This window comes from Epinephelus lanceolatus, chromosome 7 (genome assembly GCF_041903045.1).
Source record: "Epinephelus lanceolatus isolate andai-2023 chromosome 7, ASM4190304v1, whole genome shotgun sequence".
In the NCBI taxonomy this organism is placed as follows: domain Eukaryota; kingdom Metazoa; phylum Chordata; class Actinopteri; order Perciformes; family Serranidae; genus Epinephelus; species Epinephelus lanceolatus.
In genome coordinates, this window is record NC_135740.1 from 18956560 (window position 1) to 18980347 (window position 23788).

At 42.9% G+C, this 23788-nt stretch overlaps 2 protein-coding genes and 1 pseudogene across 5 annotated transcripts; all 3 read right to left on the bottom strand.

Annotated features, from left to right (window-relative positions):
* Positions 1-244: 244 nt before the first annotated feature.
* On the bottom strand, positions 245-3484 carry LOC117260675 (transforming growth factor beta activator LRRC33-like). Of its 2 annotated transcripts, none has more exons than XM_033632706.2 (2): positions 3351-3484; positions 245-3235 (listed from the first exon to the last, which is right to left on the bottom strand). In XM_033632706.2, the coding sequence occupies exons 1-2, from the start codon at positions 3438-3440 to the stop codon at positions 1364-1366; spliced, it is 1962 nt and encodes a 653-aa protein (XP_033488597.2). In that variant the 5' UTR covers positions 3441-3484; the 3' UTR covers positions 245-1363. The 2 variants fall into 2 exon arrangements, with proteins under 2 accessions (XP_033488597.2, XP_033488596.2); XM_033632705.2 differs by having other exon boundaries at positions 247-3241.
* Positions 3485-3700: 216 nt separating this feature from the next.
* On the bottom strand, positions 3701-7472 carry LOC117261454 (tumor necrosis factor ligand superfamily member 13B-like; annotated as a pseudogene). Its single transcript, XR_013491792.1, has 6 exons — positions 7226-7472; positions 7013-7100; positions 6831-6887; positions 6635-6747; positions 6400-6544; positions 3701-4461 (listed from the first exon to the last, which is right to left on the bottom strand). The product of XR_013491792.1 is annotated as a tumor necrosis factor ligand superfamily member 13B-like (transcript).
* A 309-nt stretch (positions 7473-7781) lies between these two features.
* LOC117260679 (uncharacterized) lies at positions 7782-19624 on the bottom strand. Of its 2 annotated transcripts, none has more exons than XM_078169265.1 (8): positions 19164-19624; positions 12736-12835; positions 10783-10821; positions 10308-10478; positions 9915-9949; positions 9720-9771; positions 9139-9263; positions 7782-8833 (listed from the first exon to the last, which is right to left on the bottom strand). In XM_078169265.1, exons 1-8 carry the CDS (start codon positions 19485-19487, stop codon positions 8573-8575), a joined length of 1107 nt encoding a protein of 368 aa, XP_078025391.1. In that variant the 5' UTR covers positions 19488-19624; the 3' UTR covers positions 7782-8572. The 2 variants fall into 2 exon arrangements, with proteins under 2 accessions (XP_078025391.1, XP_033488604.1); XM_033632713.2 differs by having other exon boundaries at positions 9133-9263.
* Between the last annotated feature and the right edge of the window lie 4164 nt (positions 19625-23788).

Consider the following 23788-nt stretch of genomic DNA (forward strand, 5'->3'; position numbering starts at 1 on the left):
GAACTTGTCAAGCTGCTACTTGATCTAGAACCTAAATCTTGTGGGTGGGGCAACAAAGACATTTCCTACAGTTATATTGCTCAAGAGCCAGATTGATAGGCATCCTGGCTCTAAATGCTGGCATTGCAGGCCTGGCTCTACCCACTGGACAAAGTGGTAATGGGCATGAGAACTGCTAAATGGCACTTTGCACCAGTTTAAAGGAGAAGGATGTGTCAATAAGGAGACAATAAGAGGGTTGCTTAACAGGATATCCTTCTGCAACTCCGTTGCAGGAGGTAGTCCAATCTTTAGATTCCTTTTTATTCATTTTAAACTGCAACATGTGATGAGGCTTTTGCACATTTCCCCCAGACAATCAGCTCAACTCACTGTGGATCAGCAGTGTGGGATAAAATTAGAAGTTTATTAATGTGTTGTTAGTTTAACCAAAGACATCTCACAGTGAATGATAGCAGCCCTGCAAGTCAGTGTTTTATGACTTGGTGGAATTGAAGTTGCTCAACTAAAAACATAAATTCACAGAAACAGATACTTTTCCTCTCCAAACCTCAGTGATTTATTTTTGCAGGTATAGAAATAGAGGATTCATATTCCAGAATGAAGACTGCCAACATATTCTGGCTATTAGACACAGCATGTTTATTATGTACAGCATAACTGGTGCCATATTCACCAATGTATTTGATAACCAGTGTCAGAGCCACATAAATTCTACACAACAAAACACAAACAGATGCAGAAAGTTATATGTATTCAAATGAATCTTGCACACAGTCAAATATATATATATATATATTTTATGGTAATTCAGAAACTCGTAGGTCTCCTATTGGCGTTTTTATTGGATTGTTCAGGAGTCCAGATTCTGGGAATGTTGTGCAACGCCTCGCAGACGTCATAAAAATTTGAGCCAAGTTTAATTTTTAGTTGCAAACAAATATTTCACAATGAAGTATGGGCAAGAATTCTCTGCCTGATTAGCGATTTGGCACGCACTGTAACCAAACAGCTTGGGAGTCGATAAAGCCAATTTCAATCACAACACTTTGGCTGCACAGGTCACACAGCAGGATGTGTGTTCTACTAGGCTAAAAATGTTGCAGGGTTAGTCATACAAGAAAGGCTTGAATGGAGATGAGGATAAATCATGACAGATGATGAAGGTTTGACTGTGTTTTATTATCTGAAAATCTAGTTTTTATAGTCCAAGCAGCCATTAAACCCCACTTCTGTTCATCGTAAAAAGGATCATGCACAATGAAAGACACAGGAAGTATGCTTCGGTTACAGTTTGCTATCCAGTTTCTGAGCTGGGTTTGGTTTGCTTACTTTATGTAAGCCATGTGCGTTTACAGAACAATCATGTCACACTAAATGATGTCTGTGTGAAACACACCTTCCTGGTGATTATGATGAACACTGTTAAAATAACAATTACAAATAAAACAATGATGATCATTGTTCCAAAGTGGACTTCCTGTGCTTTTGTGTGAAACAAACAATTCACCGAAGGATTTCTCAGATACTCTGTCATTACAATGTTTCCATCACTTGTAAAGCACACAGCATCGCTCACATCAGGCAGTTTTATCTTAAGCTCGTGAAGTATTTTCAGCCATTTACTGTCACAACAGTTAAAATAATTTCCACTAATATACATAACATTGAGGCTTACAGATAAAGCAAGAATCAAAGACTGGTTTAAAGTGGCGAAACGATTATTCCTTATGTCGATTTTTCTCAGAGGAGAGCAGCTCAAGCTGCTGGGTATCCCATCTAGATGGTTGTTAGATACGTTCAGCTCCGTTAACACTGGCATGCAGGGTAAAGACAGCTCAGAGGTGGTCATGTTTATTTCACTGATGATCAAGGACTGAAGAGTCTCTTGCACACCTTCCAATGAGCCTTCTTGCATTCCCATATGTGCATTGCTTGCGAGGTTTAGAGAAACCAAAGAGGTTTTCTGAAATGTGTTTGGGTGAAGCATTTCGATGTTGTTGTCTTTAAGGTTGAGGTGTTTAAGAGTCCTTAACTGCCCAAAGACAACACAGGATGCGTTGAGATTCATGTGGTGCGGTGGCTGAGAGCTCGGAAAATGCTCCATGGGGGCACATGGTTGCACTGAATTGTCTTGGAGATTTAATGTTTCTATTTGCGTGAGCGCATTAAGAAATAGTGGGGAAATGGATGCAAGTCCATTACTTTGCAGGTCGAGGTACTTTAAGGAGGGGAAGAAAAGCTGCCGATGGTGCCCTGATTGATCATTTCGTACATTCCAGGTGATGTTTTGCAAACAGTTATAACTGAAATTTAGAGTTTCTAAATTTAAGAGACGGCTCAAAGTCTCCAGTGGGAAAGACGTGAAGTGGTTATAGCTCAGGTCAATATAAGTCAGTGGCATCAGCCTCCAGTTTGAGTGCAGGTTATTTTTTCTAGGTGTTTTTTCACGCATAATCTCCCTGTAAAGAGCATTGGCCTGTGATACCATTGTAGCCTCTGACTGTAAGGCACCAACCATATTATTCTGTAGATAAAGATACTTTAAACGATTCATTTTTGGAACAATTGGGAAATAAATGAGTTTGTTGTGACTCAGGTCGAGGATTTCAAGCCTGTACATCTGGTCATTCTCATGCGTGACAAAGAACTCCACTGAATTTTGACTGAGGTTTAGATATTTAACTTGAGGCAATTTGAAATCACAGATATGTGCGAGGTTATTTCTGGCCAAGTCAAGCATCTCTAAATGACCCAATGGTTCAAACGTTCCCTGCTCTATCACCGATATCTGGTTGTCATCAATAGTAATGGCCCTCAAACCTGTACTCTCTTTGAACAAGCTGTGTGAAAGTCTCGTTAAAGCATTACCAGTCATCTTAAGCTGATCAAGAGAAGATTTGTTTCGGAGGTACACTTCCACTGCATCATCTCTCAAGCCGTTCATTGATATGTCCAAACTCTTCAGTCTACTGATGGTTTGGAGGGCCTTGCCGTTCCTGCCAAAGTTGTTGTTCAGTGTATTTCTGGACAAATTCAACTTCTCAAGTCGAGCCAGGTTTTCAAAAGCCCCTTCGGAGATGAGATCCAGCTGGTTGGAGCTCAGGTCCAGCTGTTCCAAGTATGGCAAAGCAAGTGTGTGCAACTGTCTGATGAAGTTATTGGACAGGTCTAGTCTTCTAAGCCTTACATCCAAATCCAGAGGGACAGAATCGAGACTCTGGTTGTTCCAGGACTGCTCCTTGAAATGATAGGAACATTAATCATAATCAAAGACTGAACCACAGAGAGGAAACTAAAAGATGTTTGCAGATTAGAACAAAATTAGAATTATAAATCTCGGGGCCTACCTGCGGCTCATGATATGGCAGTCCAGTTATGTAAAGGTCATGGCTGAGTGACCAGAGTAGTAGGAGATTAGAGAACATGTGTCTGACCATCCTCCCTCTGCGGCTTCTTCTGCTGCTGTTAAACTGTAGCACGACTGCTGTCAGAGCTCATATATACACACACACACACCCCCTCTTATAGGCATGCTTCATTAAAAAAAAGGGAGAGAGAAAACAGCTGTGGACACCAGATAGGCACTGCGGATACTATATTTAGACAATAAAGGCTTGACCACAGATACATCACTTTCTATTAAGAAAACATCCCAGAACTTTTTCATTTGGATAAAACAGGCTTTTAGACAAAGATGGTCGTATTTCTGTGTTTAATGTGACAAATTACACAAATGTATACATTCAAAAAACTTATTATGAACTTTAATTGAGAATTTATCTCCACTAAAGCCTATAATTCCAACTACAGCTTAAATTTTGTTACAATATATTAAAGTATTTACAGCGCTGACTTTGTGTCAACCAGGAAAACACCTCCCGAGCGATATAAATTTATACCTTTGTTTGTTCCTGTCAAAGTCTGAGGAAAACGGAAACCATTCTAAAATAGATGAGAGGAACAAACAAACAGACGGCGTGGAGGTGGAGCTGGAGGGAGGCCCCCAGCAAGGTATAAAGAGACATGCGGAAATAGACCGATGAAAGGAGGTGGTAGCTCACGTAAACAATGCTGGGGGACAGGCCCAGGTGGACTACCTGAAAGATATCGGTTTAAAGACAAAGGATTTTAAAAGTCTTCCAAAAAAGAAAACTGACACATGAGATGGGCAGTTCATTTTAAAAGTTCATTATGTATGTTCCAGAGATTAATGACAGGTCCCGACAGTTTTCCTGCTGCTGTCACTTTGCCCTTTATCAGCGTCCCCTCACACGGCTCAGTGTCAGTTTCCTACATCCTGCAGCAACGAGCTGCACAGTTATCATTGTCATACTGTCTTGTTTCAGTTCAGCTGTATGACACCAAAAAAGGTCCATTCTGCATCCATAGAGATGAGGGCTTGGGGCCTGCATGGTATCACCAATTCTAGCTCGTCGTCCCGACGCAGCTGCACCACACCTGTAACAGAGGATACATAAAAGAGGGCATCAGAGGAGATACAAGATGGGTGAGAAATTAAAGGAAAAACTGACATATGTCTCTGAGTGAGGCCAGCTTCAATGCTGCTTGGCTTAGACTTTACAAATCTCTAGAGCTGTACTGGAGGGATGGATGCCAGTCTCAAAAGATATTCCCTCATTTGGGGTGCCATTTAAAAAACTGTAGAATCCATGCCAGAAAAACGTATGGACAAAAGCATGCAAAAAAAAAATGGATCAGAGTTTCTCCCATCAAGTCTGTTTTTATAGATCACAGTTTTAACGTGAGAAGTGGCGTATGCCTCTTTTAGGCCTCATTTCATTCGCACACAATGTTTAGAAATGAGACCCCTGGTGTTTACAGAGCATGGTGGGGGGGCTGCTTAAGTTAAAGGATTGCTCAGCGTTCGATGAGAAGATTGATGCCACTCTCATGCCTGTACGCTTAAAATGAAGCTAAAACTAGCAGCTGGTTAGCTTAGCTTAGCACAAAGAGTGGAAACACAGGGAAACAGCTAGCCTGGCTCTGTCCTGATGTAGCAAGATCCTTCTACCACCAAGTAAAGCTCACAAAATTAACACAGAATATCTCATTCATTTAGTCTGTACAAAGACAGAAGTGTAATTGGCCAGAAGCAGTGTGGAAACCTCAGGGTGATGATGAGACCCATGATGGGCGTCTGAAACATCTGAGTGCTTATGATTCCCTAATGTGTCGTTCTGTAGTGCAGTAACAGCACTGAATGAACAAGCGAGGGCAGATTAAATTGGACTGGAGTCAAGACCTCCACTAGCCAAGGCCAGTGGTGCACTAATGTTCTCCTCAGATGGTCGTTCTTTCAACTTCGGTGTGTTCATGAGCTTTGAGTTGTAACATGGAAACAACATGAATGCTAAAAAGATGTGATGTATTTTGCCACTCAGAACATTTGATATAATATAATATAATTAACACGTTGATAACAAAGAGAGCTAACCGAGATGTCTGCTATTTACCCCTTAAAGAATGACAGATCGTTAGTTAGTGGCATTTCTGTAACATCATATTGAGCTCACATAGCCTGTCTACATACTAGTGGAATGCCGAATTAATGCATTAAAATTGAATATTTTATCTTTATTAATGTAAACCACACCCACAGGAATGCTGCTCTGCCTTGCAGCCAATTTTCCTAGTGGCGGCTCGCGGTATTGCAGCAAAAAAATCCTCTGCGGTTCACGTCTGCTCTCTTGCTAATATGATTTTTTTTCCATACAGTATGCACCAGATGAGCGACTCCATTGGAATGAATAGGTGCCATCTTGGCATCCATTATCTATGTATTATTATAAATCTATCATGTAAACTTATACATGATGTTAGGTAATACATACAAGAGAAGCTTTGTGGGGCAGGCAGCGCTAGCTGTCAAACATGCATGTACGGTAACAGAGTGTCATGGAGAAACTGACACCATATTTTGCAAAGACCTTGAAGGATCAATAGCCGTAAATATTTCGAGTCTTTTTCAAAGAAACCAATACTGTGAAAAGAAATGGTCCGCCTATCACTAGATGACATTCCAGGAAGTTCAAGTCACCACTCCAGGCCAAGAAATAGCACGTAATAGCACATAATCCTCTGCACAACTACCATGTGTCGCATTTACACGTGCACAAATAAAAAAGAAAAATAAAAACTCAAGGTACATAAGAGCGAGGAGGCAAATTTTATTTATGCTTTGGACAGAGTCGGACTAGCTAGTCTGTGTGCTAATCTAAGCTAAGCTAACTGTCTGCCTTGTATTTCCCAAAAGGACATGAGAGTGATAGCTTCTCATGTAACTCTAAGCAAGAAAGTGCATAAACATAATTTTCAAAATGTTGAACTATTTCCTGTAGCGGCCACAATGCAGGCTCACAGCACCAGCTCACTGACCTGCGGTGTAGCACGTATTGGCAGGAGTTTCATCGGGCATCTCCTGCAGGCAACGCAAGAGCTCTGTTGATGTTGTCCCCGTTCTAGTTGAACACCAACTTCGAATGACATGACCCATAGCTCGACTCGGGCTATTGAACAAAACCTGTGAATAAAGCAGAACATTAGCGGAACAGTTGGAACAAATCAGATGTAATATCAATTTAGTTATGCTTGAGTTACAGTGACACAATACTTGTCCAAACACCAAGTAATATCCATCCTCTTGGACAACAATTCTGTTTTCCTTTTGTGAAATTGTATTTCCTTGCTGCGCAGAAACAGTCCAAGGGATCACTGTTATATTTCCTGCGGGAGATGGCAAGATACACTTACTCAAAATAATGGCATATGGCGCGATGCTAAAGCCAAAGACTTGAATTTAGTTTTACCTCTTACGTCTGGCTGTTTGTTGGTGTTAGCTGTTAACTGCAGGAATGATGTTGGAGCTGGCAAGAGGAGGGAATAAACATAATACTTTAATTTTATTAACTTAGCATATACTGTTTATGCTCTCATTACCAGATTAGACTGTGACTAATGGACACATTTTCAGTTCTCAGCTCCAACCCACCTCTGTGGCTGCCCTGTTCCCGTTTTACTCTGCTAGAAGATATCTTCAGAGAACTCTGAGCTTTCTGCAAAGTACTTGGCTTTATGTCCTATGAGAAAACAAAGCATTAGGAGAAAATTTATTATTGCAGCGTTATCTGAACACTCACTAATGGCATAAATCTCAGTAGTACAATGTCCAAGATGACTCCATCCTGCATAATCAGTGACATACCTCCCTTGTTTTAGACATCTTGGCTGTTTTCCCATTGACTCCCTCAGAACGTGGCTGATTTAATTGTAGAATTATGTCCCCTTGGAGTTTGCGAAAATCATTTTCTAAAACACTGGCTTTGTGCACCAGGAAAAGACTAAGACAAAACATAAATGCTGTGAGTGATAATAAAGCATTGTAAAGCATTGTGAGACTAGCGAGACAGACTGCATGTCCTCAAGTTACTCAAACGGGTGAGGTCACACATCAGTTAACCCCGGAAACCTAAACGTTCAGTTCTTAAAATTAGTTCCTAAATGAGGAACTATCTCCTCTCTGCCTCTCAAGATGGAACTCATTTAGATTGTATGAAGATTACAGCCAAATTTGCAGCGCATTGTGAAACTCGCAGTCAAAGTAAAAAGCCACATTTTAATAAAGCCAAAGGCCTCACTCCGAGAACATCATTTGTTCTTGTCAATACTCGTGCCAGCGGAGTTCAATATGAAAGAGAAGTTTTAACCTTTTAAATCAATACCACCCGCCGCACACACACAAAAGACAGACGAATGCATTTAGACAGAAAATGAAACATTTTAATCCATCAATCAACTCCATTTACAAAAGTATATCCCTTTTTATATACAATATGTACAGAGACGTATAAACAACTATCATTTTTCCACATGGATTCATTCATACGGTAACTAAAACAATAGCACTGTAACAAAACATATCACTGATATTCTGCAGGGATGCTGTAGTGCAAATGTGTGCAAAATATATAGTGCTGTTGCTCCGTGAATACCTTATAACTCCAGTTTTTATGGATGTGTCTCAGCTTTGCATAGATACCTTTATAAGTGCTTTGAACATGTATATGATCTTTAATCATTCTTATAACCCTGGGGCATATGGAGCTTTAACCACTTATAATTGTTTATATAATTAAATTAATTAAAATGGCCCTGTATACAAACTGCGAATAAAACATTTTGAGTAGCTGGTGTTTTTGGAGATACAAGATTATCATTCAACAGCACTTAAAAATAGGTAAATATTAAGTACATGTCAGCGCAGTGTCCTTCCTTGTTATAAAGAGATGCCGTCCGTGTTGACACAAAATGGGGGCTATAAATAGGACCTTTTGTTTGACGAGGCTTATCGAGGCTCATCTCTTTGCACAGAATCAACGTGAAGGGGAAGTGTGACAGTCTATGTCGTCCCTTTTAATACAGAGCTGTGAGAGTGAACACAAGTCACCTGGGGGCTCCTCGACCTTTAATAACCCGAGGGATTTAAGTTGCCTCTGAACGGCGGGGGCAAGACGGGCGCATTTCATGTAGAGTGCTGGTGGCTGTGCAGTTATCAGTTCTGTCCAGCAGATGGAGCCTCTCCAAGTCTGACACTTCCCAGGAAGGTGGTGTGATTGGTCATGCTGATGAGTGTGTCCTCATACACTATGCGTATGGAGATCCTCTGGCCGGCGCGGAGCAGGCTCACCCCAGCCGTGTAGCAGGTGTTGAACTTGCGCTGGCCCGTCTCGATGCTGCAGGTGCAGCGGAGGAACGGGTTGGAGTCCACCATCACCTCATAGCTGGCAATGTCGGTGAAGTTGAGGTAGTACACCTGGTGGAGACATAAAATGCACACGAGACTGAGAGGGTAGTCAAAACAAGTCCACATGATATTAAAGAGCTTATTTAAAGTTGGAACAGCTGGAATATCAGAGTAGCAAACAAGGGTTTGAGTTATAGACGCTAAGCCACAGGGAGAGGGGGGGAAAAAACTATGTCTCATAATAATATCACTCAAACATTTACGGGTCAGCAAAGCGAGCAGGTTTTTAAGCTTAGCTACAGAGGAACTGCCAGTTCTTTTGACTCTGAACTGTAAATTATAAGAGTTACGTCAAGGACCGTACTCACTTCTACCTGACTATATATGAAGTAGACACCATCCAGCAGCACCTCCAGCTCTCCAGAGCGAGAGTGCATTTTAAACACGCGGTGATGGATGGACACCATCTTCCAGTTCCTAAGGATGCCTTCAGACAGATCTAAACATGTCACAACAAACAAACAAAGAGGCAAACAGTCAACATAAACAGCTTTTAGCAGTGTTTAACCACAACCAGAGCTTGGCGCTGGCAGAAAATATAAACCTGCTAATGATGCTTACACTCCTCTCAGGCTGACAAGGTTATGCAGGGAAACCTAAATCTGCTAGCATGCGAGGACTCTGCTCCGGAGTCAACACGAGTCTGACTTATAACATAAGCCTATAACTGAATACTAATCCTGTAATAGCTATAGGATTACTTTAGGGTTACTATAATCTTACCTAATCTCAAAGTAAACATTGGTGGCAACATTTAGTCCCCTAAACCGTAAACTCTTACATTTATTCTGGTGTAAGTCTGCAGAACAGTTGCAGACCCAGGTCTCTGACATGTTTACTGATGTGTGTCAAAGACAGGGGTGCAGCTCCAGCAGAGAAGAGACAGAAGACTCACCTTCTCTCACTTGGATTGTTGTCTCCTGTCCTTGCAAGTGAACCACTGCAGGCTGAAAAGGAACAAAGATCTCTGGTGACTAATCTGAATACACAATAAAACAAGAGAGCAGCTGCTTCATCTGGGATTCTGTGTGTGTGTGTGTGTGTGTGTGTGTGGGGTGAAATTTAATTTTCAATAGCTGACATAGTCTACCTGGAATTCTTTTGTTTTCGTCTTGTCGGGAACCCCTGAAACAATAAGAGAGCGGGAGAGAGAGATGATAAATTTCTGGCCTTCAACACGGCTGGGGAACAAAGGAGAGATGATAATTAAAAGAAAACAAACAGTGAAATAGTTTAAAGAACGATCACCGCTCTCCCACACTATGTTTGACATCCTGCATCAGAAACTCTCACTGTGAAGGCAATGAGTTCATTGATTTTGACAACTTGAGCCCCCTTCTAGTGTGGGAACGGGTCCGCATGCGGGAAAATACTGTAATCTTAGAACGAATCTCGAAACTTGTGGGTGTTTTCCACTCCTCTGGCTCAAGTCCTTGGCTATCTCAGTGTGTTATCGTGTCATTTCTATTGTAGGTATTAATACCTGCTGGACCTTGAGTGCCCGGAGGTCCCTGCGGCCCGGGGGGTCCAGGGGGTCCTGCGGGCCCTACAGCGTTGCTTCCTGGAATACCGGGGATTCCAGGGATGCCCGGTGGCCCCTGTGGGCCCGGGGGACCAGGGGGACCAGGGGGGCCCGGCACAGACCTTTTTTTCCCTGCGAAGAGAGAAAGCAGAATCAGCAGTTCGCAAAGCTTAATCTTTGTTTTTTAATATATCCTGTAATCACAAATTTGCCTCCAGTGTACAGCCTGTGCAGCATCTTTACACACTGTAAAGTCTGATATTTAAAAAAAGACGAGGCAGGATTAATGTGCCTGACGGACAGAGTTAAACACTGAAAGCCAACACAGTTACTGGATTTTGGATGACGTCTCACACATACTTCCAGAAAGTAGGCAGCAGGTAGCAGTCTAATCAATGACCGAGATAACCGGAATTTAGGCTAAATTATGTATTACCTTTTTTCTTCTCTTTCCTTCTCTCTCTCCCAGTCGGTTCTGTAAGAAACAAAAACAGCGTGATTAAGCCTGAAATGGTCTCCCGAACAATTATCATCTCGGATAACATCTCGAGTATCCCGTTCATTCCGTGTAGGTATCCTAAATGGGCTAAAATAACAGATTCAGATGTTCGGCACTGAACACTGGAGTGGAGGTATGTCAGTCTGTGGTATCTTCTAGTGTAGTAATTTGTAAGTGTGGTTTCACCTCCTCTGTATGAACAAGTGCCTTAAGCATTCACAGGCAGTGGAACTGGAGAAGATCATTAGAGAGATACTTTATCCTGCCAAAATCCTTTTCTTTGAATTAAGCCCAGATGGAGAATGCAGATGAAAGTGTGTGTACATGTGTGTGCGCGCGTCTTCGCTTTACAGCCATGTGTATGTGTGTGCGTGCACGGATGTTGGTGGGGCATCTATGTCAGCGCTTGAAAGACAAAATGCACTTAGTGTGTGTGTGTGTGTGTGTGTGTGTGTGTGTGTGTGTGTTTGTGTGTGTGTGTGTGTGTGAGTGCAGCTGAAGAATCCTTTTCAAAAAGCCGTCTCGCTGCTCTTGTGTTTACCATGTCATTACAACTACAAAGGCCATTTAACCTTAAAACCTCACAGTTTGAGTCCCCCTCAAACATATGGCCAGTGTTTCTCCTCTGGCTAAATGACTGGATGCATCCGCATAGATTTCTCTTAACGAGCAGCCCTATCTGGAATCTGGTGCCCGTTAGGAGTGCCCAGAACGCACACATACGCACACACGTGCAAACACAGGACACACACACGCAGGCACACACAGAAACACACATCTAAGGCTGAGATTACAAAAGCCTTTGTCTGTGCGCTGAGAGCAGAGGAGAGACCTGGGAATGATTAGTGTTTAGAGGCTCGGGACTTTACTGATTTATGTAGAAAGTCTCAAAGGTGAGTTTTTTCTTCTAATTTAAACACAATCACTAAACTTCCCCCCAAGTATTCAGTGTCACGCCACAGACATTGGAATGCCTTGTGATCATGCTGCACTTGCTGCACTCAGACATGGAACTTCAAAGGCTCGGCTTTTTTTATTTGCATAGTTGGCATTCTAAACAAAAACTACAAAAGCTAATTCAGACATATTGGCCATGTGGTTTTCTGCGGAGCTATTGATTACGATAAATCAATTTGGAGTAATTAATGAAAGCCATCACAGCCTCGGATGATACCCTCTTTCAGAAAACGGCCACCTGGCTTAAAAACGACTGCATGTACTACAAAGTAAATTTTTTTTTTTGTCTTGTTCTCCGACGGCTCAGACCTGACCGATAACACAGTTGGATTCCAACAATGTGCTTGTTTGACAGATAAAAAGATATTTCAGGGACTTGATATTATTTTGAGACGGGGGAAATCAACACGGGCTTCGCCTGTCTGTTTCAAATTGGTGAAACCCTCCCAAACTCCTTGTTGTCCTTGTTTGCAATCCAAGTAATAATCAATCCCATTCCATTTAATCTCGTGCTCTATAAACTCGGCAACATTATGCGGTGGGGCTGCTTTGTTAAGTAAGCACAAAGCAGTAAAAAATCAATTCCACAAAAAGTGACAAACCATTAACAAACGGTTTTGAAAATTTAAGAGCTTTAAACCCACCAAAAGCCTGTTATTTACACTGTACTGAATCCCCTCCAAACAAACAAGCTAGAGAAACCGTTGCTCAACAGAAGACAAAGCCTTTGCCAAGTGCACATCCAGAAAGTAGAGTGACGCAGGTGCACCAGAGAGCAATGGTTCGTGCTTGTTTTTTGTCAATAAGGGTACTGAATCTGGAGTTTGAGCCTGACTCATACAAAAGGGTTAAGAGGGGGACACTAAAAGTTGAGTATAACTTCTGAATAGAGGTGTAAGAACAAGCTTTGGTAAATGATAAATCCAAACGTACCTGTTTCTGGCTGCTTGCCGGGACTTCTTTTCGCTCGCTGAGTTATGCCCCTGTTATCCTCTGTGGCGTGGAATTCGCTATTTCTGTGCAGTAACTTCTCCTGGTGAAAAACAAAAAAGAAAATATTAATGAGTATGGAAAATTCACATGGCAGAACAAATCAAGAGGGCCACTTGCTTTACACTCCTCGGAATATGAACACCAGCCAAGACCACCTCGTATTAATTCCGTGAAGCGAACAAAAGGCATGAGTGATACAAGTTTTTTGAGAGCGAAACCCACGTTACAAGTGGCCTTTTCTATTCTTGGGGTATAATGTTTGCACAGAGACAACTTGGGGCATTTGAAAAGATGTGAGACACTGTCAGCCAGCGCATTCATTTGTGGCCAAGTCATTGTCTGTCCCATTGGGGCTGTAAACCATCCTGTAACCCAAGTCACTTTTGTCTGTGTTTCTGCCGTTTGAGACAGTCACCTGGACACGACTGCTCTAAAATTCACCTTTTTATACAAAAGGAGGACATGAATTGTGGTTAATCTGAGAGCAATACCCATTCATATGGCACCTGGTCTCGGCCCTATTCAGAGGTAGCATGAATAAGCTAAAAAAAAAAAAAAAAAAAATCAAAGAAAAGGATCTGATGTAGCTGGTCTGAGCTCATCCCCAAAAAACAGGAAAAGCTATGCTACAGTGGTGGGGTGTTCCCATGGGCGAGTGAGTGGCGGGGCAAACCACATGCCTGTGTTCTTATGTGACTGGTTCTGGTCGACCTACATTCACATGAACTCTGTAGGACGTGCTGACCTGACTGTGGCACGCTCGAGACGTGACCGGCTCTGACAACAAAAAATGTTCCATGCTGAGGATTCAAGAGTTTCAGATCGTTTCAAAGTCGCTTTCTGTTAGAACAGCCAGTTTGTGATCACATCTTTGGAGGGTTCCCAGAATCGCATAGACAAAGAAACTCGGCACTACGAGCACAACAAGACCACCCAAAGCCTCCTTTTCGTCGAGCAGAGCAATATATACAAGATCGCTTTCGGTCACACTTTGGAGTGTCAGCATAAATAATGGAAAGAGTGAGAGGCATGAAGGCACTGGATGGCTGAGGACAGGCGACCAGACAACTTATATTTGTGCCGGACATCTGCTTGGAGTTTGGATAACTGACATCTCCGACGCGGTGACACGTGCAGCCCCTTAGCATGGATCAAAAGATAATAAATAATGATGTATCATTTATTCTCACTGCTGGGAATGAAGCAGACAAGCTTACTGACAGACACTTTGACCTCTCTCCTTTTTTTTTCCACGTGGGCCGAACCCAGTTGGGTACAAGATGACATACTCCATGTTTCCAGCTGTGATGCTCAAGTAAACATAGTTGTTAAAGCCCAACGGCGAGAAATCTCCTTCTCTGGAAAGCAGCGTGAACTCCCAGTGCCTCTTTGTGTGGTTTTCGAGCAGAGCCACTGAAAGACCATAAGAAGACAGACAAGAAAAGTTATGTTTCGAGTTTCTTCTATACCTCGTCTCAGATGTGGGAACCCCCCCTCCTGTGGTGAGGGATGAGCTGTATCATGTCAAACACCCCCCGCTGGCTGTGTTGGGCAAGCTCAGAGCAGTTAAAGTCTACATCCCTGACCAGCTGCCAGCCATGTCTGACCTTATAAGCACGGGAATTCCAGCCTGATGGAGGAGTATGTGTTGGAATGGTTCGTCGACACACAGAGCTCCAGATGTTCCCGCGAGCAGCGACGTTTGCTGTTCATTTGGCGCGCAGGTGTCTCCACATCTCCTCTCCAGCTGTTGGCATATAGGGGGCTTTTACCTCTCAAAGGATTCTGGGTGTATGTTCAGGCATATGGCATTACACTTTCGTCTGTTCTGACAGCCAAACATGATTCAACAGCCAATTCCTGGCCCGAGATTAAGCCCCAGCAGAACGACAAAAAACAAACAAGCAATCTGCTAGGCTACTACCAAAACCAGTACATCTGGTGCTGCAGATGAAGGCAACAAAGTGATTTTAAAATTGAAAATAAAAAAAGCCAATCCTTTACAGGACTGTGAGAAATGGTTTTGCGCCGTTGTTTGCTTCATTTCACTTCATTACAACATTTACAGCCTTCATACCGTTCAAAGGCACGCAGAGTTACAGTAAATCAGGATGACAACGTGTTGGTATGTATGCCAAGTGCCAACTATTGAGTAAACCATTCTTTTTCAGCGCGAGGGAAAAAATGCTATTAATTAGAGGGCTTTCAAAGCTTCAAAGCATGGGGGGTGCTGTTGCGCGCAGAGGACGCGATTCCCCGTTGCTCCGTGAGGATATGACTAAAATTCAGTCACCCCAGGGATGTGTAATTTAGTGATCACAAGACTTCTTTTGGCCCTATTAACACTTGCTATTACAACAGCTTGTATCTCGTTTCTGCACTCAGACCACAGAAATTCTCCGACGTTTGTAACTTTTAAAGCGGTTTATTAAAATAAAAGGGCCACAGCTCATGTGTTTTTCTGAACAAAACTCATTTCCAGACGTTGTGGTTGCAGTAACGCCTCTAAATCTTACACCAGCAGTGAAAATTAGTCACTGAATTGTGGTTGAGAATAAGAAGTTAGAAAGTTGAAGAGGTGAAACTCGGGGCTGGTGGCTGTGGGCACCAGATGCACACTGGGTGCTTATGTATGTTGTATATCTGGAGGCACGTTCTTTTCTTTACATACCTATCATGAGAAGCATGACAATAAAAGCACTTTATTACTATTATTATCATCACTGCTGCACAGGCATTACTAACTTTAATAGCACGCTGATAATTGCGACTGTGACAGCGTGTTTTCTTCTTAAAATAATATCCAAAATTAAGTGTCCTTACCTCAGCCAGCATCACACACTGCTCTCTGAAAGGGCCATGTGTTTTAAAGCACAACTCGGGTAATTTAATAACAGTGTCCATAGATTGTCATCTAAAAAAGCTGTGGAGCTCAACCTAAGGGAAATGTTGCCTGTCAGCAGCCAATCACGTTTCAGATTGTTGCAACACTGCTGGCAACGCGGCTTCTCGCTGAATGCTGCGAATGCTTTGAGAATTTATTATTTTGGTAGATGTTTGTGACTCTGGACTTCATCTTTACTGGGCGTCTGCGCCATCTGTCTGTCAAGGCAATTCGGTCTTATATGGAAAAGTTTGCAGCCTCACATCTCTGGTGTTTCCACCTCCTCCGCCTCGTGCTTTTATGACACTTCTGTCCATACTGATTGATTCCTGATATGGAGGCTCGCTCCATGTGTACATATGATACCGCTGTTTTAACTAATCATGCACTGGTCACAATTAAAGTAGATATGGGTGACAGCCCACCCTGGCGCCCCAGAGCTTGTATGCTGCTGAGGACTTTGTGTCCCATCAAACTGACTTTTTTAATAGCCGTTAACTAGACTCCAGATGTTTCAGCATCTGTTCTCTGGGAGACTTTGAAGGCATACATCAGAGGAGAAAATTATTTCATATAATGGTTATAAGAAAAATGTTAGGCTGAAGAATAAAAACGCTATCTGAGCGGACACAATTAAATATTCCATGGGTCGAGTTTTAGGACGTGTCACTCACCGGGGTCAGGTGAACGAGGGTCGAGCCGACTGTGAGTGACACTTGCTCTCATTCAGTAACGCTTTGCATCACACTCCTCAGAGCTGCGCACACCTGGAAGGGGCTTTTTACTGTTGGGAACTGCAGCAGATCTGCTGGACAGCTGGGATTTACTGCCTTGCTCAAGGGCATACCAACTGGGACTATTGAGGGGAAGACTGTTTGTTCGCTCCCCGGGCCCGGATCATAAATGACCACATCATCTGCTCTCATTAAGAAGCAACAAGTTGTGTCTGAAAAAGTGTGAGACGTTAAGTGGTACGTTATTGTCGAGTGTGTGTGAGAGCAATTCTCCAAAAAAGATCTGACCAAAATGTTTCTATTATTACATTTCCTGCCATTACTGTATATTTAACAGTGAGTATTTTCCATTTCTGTACCTACATCTAAGGAAACTGATCAAATAAAATTCCACAGACACCATGGCAGATATACATAGGCTCACATTGTGCTGGTTTGATAGCATGTGTTCTGCCTGGTTTTCTTTGCTCCGCAACACCCTGCAACCTGAGTTACGTGCAGTCCCTCCTCTGCTCACAGACAGATTCTGATCAGACACTTGTAGTATTACGGCTCATGTAGCCTAGATTCTTATCTGGGAGTTACAGCCACACACACTTCCTTCAGATCAGTTGTGGATCTAAAATTTTTTGTACGAAATGCCTTCAGAAGTTCACTTTCTACAAGTGACGGGCGGTTGCTCTATGGAAGGAGACAAAAACATGATGAAAATTCATTCAAATGTGACCAAACTTTTCTTTTCTTTTCGTTTGCTTTTCACCTTTGCTTCTTTCCACGAGCACTCTGAGAAGACATATACATCTTAAAACTCATGTCAGTGTCGTTTTCCATTTTAGTCCACTTAAAAGAATTTAATCCTCCCTAAAGCCACGATCACAACTGAGAAAAAACGTCTCTTTCCGTTCTGTTTGACTCAAAAGAATTTCGCCAAATGATTGATGTTCGACACTGACCGGCCCAGTTGAGAACTATCTGACACACACTTAATGTGGTGCGCGAAGCTGTTATTACACCAAGCCACTTGCCTTTTTTTCTTTTCAAACTACAACTCGACCACAACGCCGACTAAGTCCATGTGAACTGAGGTTACTCACTGATACTATGCGATGATGACAAAGCCTGGCACTTGATGTCTGCCCCAACAGATATGTGGTGTGCATGTTTGTTCCTATAACTGGTTGTTTTCGCTTCGTGTCTTCTGAAGACTTTCCAAATCTGTTACACTTGTCTGTATACCTGCACATCACATCGAATTGCACTGATGCTGCTGAGGTGCCTTTGATGAGGACTTGTGTGAAAAATCCAATAAACAATTTTTAGCTCTTCAGAGGAGATTCTTCAAAGGAAAATGCCTGGAAAGCTAACAAGTGCAGCCGCCGCGTCCAAATGCCACATGCTCCTGTTTCTCCAACTATGTAAACTGTGGGATGTGTAATCAGAGTTGTTTAATGCAGACATCTGGCAAGGACAGCATCACAGCGCTGTTAAATATTTACAGCTGGGCCACAGTCTTTCACCTCATGAAGCGTCACCATCTGGGTTGAATACCAGACCCATCTCACTGGGCTTTAACTGGGAAAACCAAACTAAAATAAGCTTAGCAGAGGACACGCTGATGACTAAATGAATAGGCTCAGCTTCCCACTTGTGAGAGGAAAATGTTACAGGGCAAACACCAATACCAGCAAATGATCTCTGTGATCTTTTTTTCCTGCAGAGAAATGACTGTCTCCATCCTCTGGGTGAGGATCGAGTTGACAGTTTGTGCAAAAGTCCAGCCGGTGCCCCACACGGCGGATTATTTTCCCCTGCAAAAAAGGTTACACGCCCGGTGACATGTGAGCTAATTGAGCAAGCAATGCAAAGCTAAGACCTATGCCTGGTCCCTTTGTACTGATGAAATTAGTGAGTGTGTGGTGGTGATGGAGTGAAGTGGGGGGGTGGGTCGGCTGTTGCCAAAGCCACAGACAACACAATGAACATTCAATCAGACCGCTGCCAGAAAAGAAAACACATGTGAGACGAGTCTGGCTCGGCTCCAAGTACCAACTGCCCCATCTAAGTCCTGATGAATTTACATCAGCCCTTGGGCTTTGCACCTGCTGGTGATCCAGTTAATTTTCCGTCCACCTGCTCCAGCACACTGACTGACCCGTCTCTGTGAATCCAGCTGGGCAGGATGCCTAAGTTTTGAGCATCAACCTCTGTCTGTTTAGGGAGAGCTCTGGAAACAAGACAAATTGGGTTACATGTGGTTTGATTAAGGACAAATAAAACAATATCTGCAGCAAATGAGTTCACTGTGGGCTTTATATTTCTAAAGCAGTGTCTTATTAGATGTGGACAAAGTGCACCAACCCTCCTTGACTTCCTTGATGTGCCTCCCTCTGGATGTGTTTACCTGAACAGGAGACTTTGGCCAGGTGACAGATTTAGAAGCTTATACCTTTGTGCATCTCTGTCCAAGAGGCTGAATCACGCACACACGGGAGCGCTGATTCAAAACATATTTGTCTGGAAACTGAGCTGACAAAACTTCGTGACAAGGCTACTGTAAAATAAGTTGCCCAGAAACATGCCATGACAGGGCGCAGACACAAAACCTGACACCGTGATACGGGAACAGGAGGACTGAGCGGAGGTGAATGAACACGAACAGCCTCCGCGTGAGGAATGAGAACAATGTCGCCTTGAATGGCTCCTCGTTTACTTTTAAATTAACTTTCTTTTATTTAAATGTGTTTTTTTACCTCATGAGGCTCTGTGGTGCGGCTGCTCCCGGAGTCCAGTCGCGGGTGTCCGGGTGAGAGCACCGCCGCCGGGTCAGCCAGGTCACTCCCCGCAAGTGTCAACATTGAGTCCCGCTTCTGGTGGATAATTTCCCTTTTGACCTCGGACCGCAGGTCCAAATAGCAGACGAGGGTGACAGCGTGTAGAGACAGCGACAGCAGGAATAATCCCAGGAAGACAACACTGCTGCTCCGACTCCTGCACTTCTTGTTGCACGTGCACGGAGCCGCTCTGGGCATCACTTTGTCCGGGAAATCCTCCGCGGATGAACCATCGCATGCCATTATCGGACGGAACGCGAGTCAGATGCTTTTTATCTCGGCATAATCGGCTCGTGTGTCTCGCGCGGGCCGCGGCTATTCATTAACGTGGAGACTCATAGGTGCAGCTGCAGGCAGCAGGTCGGTGCAAACTTCTTCGAGTATCTGTAGTAACAATGGAGACCCGCCCACCTCGCTTGTGATTGGCCCGTGACAATTACGAACCCAGACAATCCGGGCCAGAGGTTGGGGGGCTGGATGCACCAGGTGCAGTAGTTGAGCGACACCTAATGGACAAAGCGAGCAGCTGCAGCGCATGGCAGATGAGAATGAGGTGATGGTGTGAGAATATCCCCCTCTTTATTTATGTTGTGTGAGGCAGGGAAACACATTTCCTGCCCCTCTTCAGTGATTAATATACTGTTGATGTGAGCATGCATGGGAGTTGGTGGTCACTGATGTAATGAATATTGTTTGCACATGTGTTTTATGTGTTTTAGGCTTTGGACATGCGATTTTTCATGGGTGTATTTTGTTTAGCACTTTCTTTTGTTGTGTGGGTGGCACATGGAGCAGTGGTCCTGCGTGAAAAACTGATTCAGAGCCCTGGTAAATACTGCTCTGACAAAGAACAAGCGGTTGATGATTTCATCATATCATCAAAGAGTGGAAAAGCATTGCAAATTATGTTCTTAAACAGACTACATATTATACAATTATATTTAATTGCATCTGGACCCTGTCAGGCTGAGCAGTACGATAGTGGGCCTGGAAGGGAGTCAATGTCACAGTGAGGTCAGCACCGCTCTGTGTACAACACCATCAAATACTCTAAACACGTGTCACTCAGCTGGACTTGGGGAATAGTTTGACATTTGTGTTACCAAAAAGCCAGCTTAGGACAATGCTTTAAGAAGATTGAATGTGGCACTGCGGTTTCGACATTTCCAACATCCAAAGCCGACCTTAATTTTGTTCCTTTTCAGATGTAGACACTTTGATCTCTGAAGCAGGGAGCCAGAGGTAGCCTGTGGATCAGCCCGTCCTTGAGCCTCGGGATGATGAAACCAGTGCACCGAGTTGGGCTGAAACTTGGGGCTCTTGATGGATCACCAGCTTAGATTAGTTTTCAGGCAAGTGCCACAAAACATCTGTCTTTATTTCATTGGGACAAAACCTGACATTTGAGTGCACTTGACCTACACAGAGGTATACTCTTTCATGATATGCGCTCACCCTGCCAGACACTGACTAATCGCTGGTTTTCACTTGGTACTGAGGAAGGAAATAATGGAGAAGAATGACTTTTTTGAAGATCAGAATATGGGTATTTCATCACTGTGAAATGTTTGCAGCATGAACTTGATTACTATAAGAAGGTGAGAATCTATTACTGTGTTTCTCGGGGTTGACTCTGCTCTTACTGCCACACTGCATCACAGCCTATTTCTCCTCAGTGCAATATGTTTCATTCCTCCAGCTCATCCGCAGAAAAAAAGTGATTCTCGTGAGCTGCCACTGAAGGGCAGCATTGCCAAGCCATAAATCAATAACACTGCATACCAATGTCCTGATGAACTTGAACTTAAAACAGCTTCATATTGGGGTGCATAATGAAATTTAAAGAACTTCTTGTATTTGTATTCCGCATATATATGTTTATATATCTTCTCTGTGGACTGCTGATCACATATTAAGCATCCTCAGTCTCTCTCTGCCAGAAAGTCATTTCTCCATTGTTAGAATATAAGATAGTGAAATCGTGGAGAGAAAGACATTCAAAGTAACCCTCATAGGGCCTGTGACTGAGGGCTCAGCCTAAGCACGTTTGCCACGCTTTTCATCCAAGCAGCAGGCACAATGACTTTGAGAAGCAGATAATTCAGGACTGGAATAGTTAAGCACATGCATTTCCTATGATTTCGACCCATTTTTTTAAAAAAATTAATATTTAAGTTCAGTATATACATAGCTAGCTTTTGGCTATTTACTCTATCATATTTTATTCAAAATAACATGTCATTTCTGTGGAAAGAGAATGTCAGACAGCCCTGAGCTAAAGGTCAAATTCAACACAATGCCACTGTCTGAGTCACCTCCGTATCTGCCGCCTCGCTTCACACAACGCAACTTTAAACCCTGTGACAATTAAAAGCAGTTTTGTTGTCGTGATTGTTTTTCTGGCATCGAAAAAGAGCAGGAATAATTCTTATAACATCCCCCGGGCTTCAATGCAGCGTTCATAAATGGTGTGCCACTCTATCCTCTCTGAGCTTATAACAAGATTTAGAGGCTTTCCCTGCCAGATGATGGAGTTTTGCAGGAGGAATAGGCACTCTTCTTTTTTACCACGCACAGTTGAGTGGTGGGCAACAACAAGCTGTTGGAATATGACAGCTGCTTGGTCTCAACTAAAGAGGTGCTGTCTGTAAAGTCCTCCGTTCTCCTATACCCATTGATAAAAGAGCACAAATCAAAATCGACTTTCAACTGCCATCATAGGGAATCACATAGGAGCCACAGTGATTCATAGCTAATAGAATAATACAGTCACACATTACAGTAAATTGTTTTAGACCTCCCCACCCCTTACATTACCTTCTCAGGAGCCATTGTCTGTGCACATTGAATCGCGGAGGTGTAACCTTGGCTAATTGATATGCTGTGGCATTTGATTTCCTACCTATAAATCTCCTGTAAATTGGACAATGTCTCCCATTTCCCCGGACAATGATTAATTCACTCTCATTGTGGGTGTCTGTCTCAAGAGTCCTTATCAAGATGGGAGAGCTCTCCCTGCCTTTCTTTGTGCACTGTGCTGTTTTTGTGCCCTCACGTCGCTCTCTCTCTCTCTCTGCTTCCCATCTATTTGTGTTGTGTGCAACTCAGTATAGAAACACTTTGGATAAACTTAATTGATTTTCTCATTCCACACAGAATTGGTGCAGTTTAGTGGCCTTTTTAGCATGCAAAAGGTTGTTTTGTGTGTTTTCTCAAGGCAGCCATATTCAGGGGGATCGGTAAACAATACCATTTTAAGGCTGCATCTATTCATTAACTGTTTTTGTTTTACTGTTATTTTGGGGGCATTTTGCCTTTATTAAACAGGGACAGTGTTGATACAAGGAGGAAACACAGGGTGAGAAGGAAGAGTATGACACGCAACAGAGACTGTTGAGCTAGAAATTAACTTGGAAAATTGCTGTTGTATGGTTTGCATCCTAAAGGAATACTTCACCCACAAATGATCATTTGTATATCAATTACTCAGCCTGTGTTTTTTGTCGCATGCCAGCGGTGAATGAAGAATCCAAAAATGGAGAAAATTCTTGTTGAACTGAAGTCATACGTAACAATAACAGAACCTCATCAAAACATCCATTTATAAACTCTTACACAACTCACGCAGCACAATCCAAGCCTCATTTATGCAGTCGTGTGCCCGACTTCCCAAACACATGAATTTTTGCGAAAACACTTCTGTTTAAAACACTTTGACATGAACAGTCTCAGGCGCGCTATTCGTCCATGTCTGTGATTGTTTATGCAGTTGTGTGAGCGTTTGTTAACCGGTGTTTTTAATTAGTTTTGCAGTTGTTTAACACGATCCCGTATGGATTCTTCATTCATCATGGAAGCATGCGAGGAAAACAAAGTCTTCTTCCAGAATTTAACGCAACACTGGGTAAGTAATTGATATACAAATGATTATTTTGTGAGGGGTGAAGGGTGGAGCATTCCTTTAACCATGAAATCATTCGATAATAGATTAAGTAAAAGTAATAGCACTGCAGTGTATAAAATACTTTGCATTTTATTTAGAATAGAAACCAAAGACTGTAAAAATAATGGACGTAGCTACCGTGATGTCACCCATTAGTTTGTCGACTCCCATTTTGAAGCCTCAACTTTGGCATTTTGGGTGTAGCCATCTTGGGTTTTTTTTGGAGCCAGAAGTGACTATATTTGGGCAGGAGGCTGGCGCTGTGGAGGAGCAAGGTGTGGATCTGACTGAAGGACACCATCCACAGACAGCCAAAGTCAATGCAGCCCATTCTTAATTATGCATACCTTTAAGCCTTAATAAAGTGTTTACTATACCAGGTTGTAAACATGTTTATTTCTGCTGTAAATCTTAACATGGGTGACTATGACTGACTGGCTTCTCCAGCCAGCCTCAAGTGACCATTTGAGATCTGCAGTTTTCAGTGTTTCCCTGTTGGCTTCATTTTTCAGCCCCAGAGGTTTGCTGCTTGCTAGAAACCGACAACCTTTCAGCTCCCTCTTGCCTGCTTGCGTTTCCAAGCAGTAGTATTGTTGGCACT

Bases quoted from the DNA above. Each gene is read 5' to 3' on its own strand.
- LOC117260675 (XM_033632705.2), bottom strand. From the start codon at position 3,440: ATGGTCAGACACATGTTCTCTAATCTCCTACTACTCTGGTCACTCAGC. The intron at 3,242-3,350 runs GTAGGCCCCGAG...TATCATTTCAAG, and splicing joins TGCCATATCATGAGCCGCAG to GAGCAGTCCTGGAACAACCA.
- LOC117260679 (XM_033632713.2), bottom strand. From the start codon at position 19,487: ATGGCATGCGATGGTTCATCCGCGGAGGATTTCCCGGACAAAGTGATG. The intron at 12,836-19,163 runs GTAAAAAAACAC...GTTTTTCACCAG, and splicing joins GCACCACAGAGCCTCATGAG to GAGAAGTTACTGCACAGAAA. The intron at 10,479-10,782 runs GTAATACATAAT...CTCTCTTCGCAG, and splicing joins AAGGAAAGAGAAGAAAAAAG to GGAAAAAAAGGTCTGTGCCG.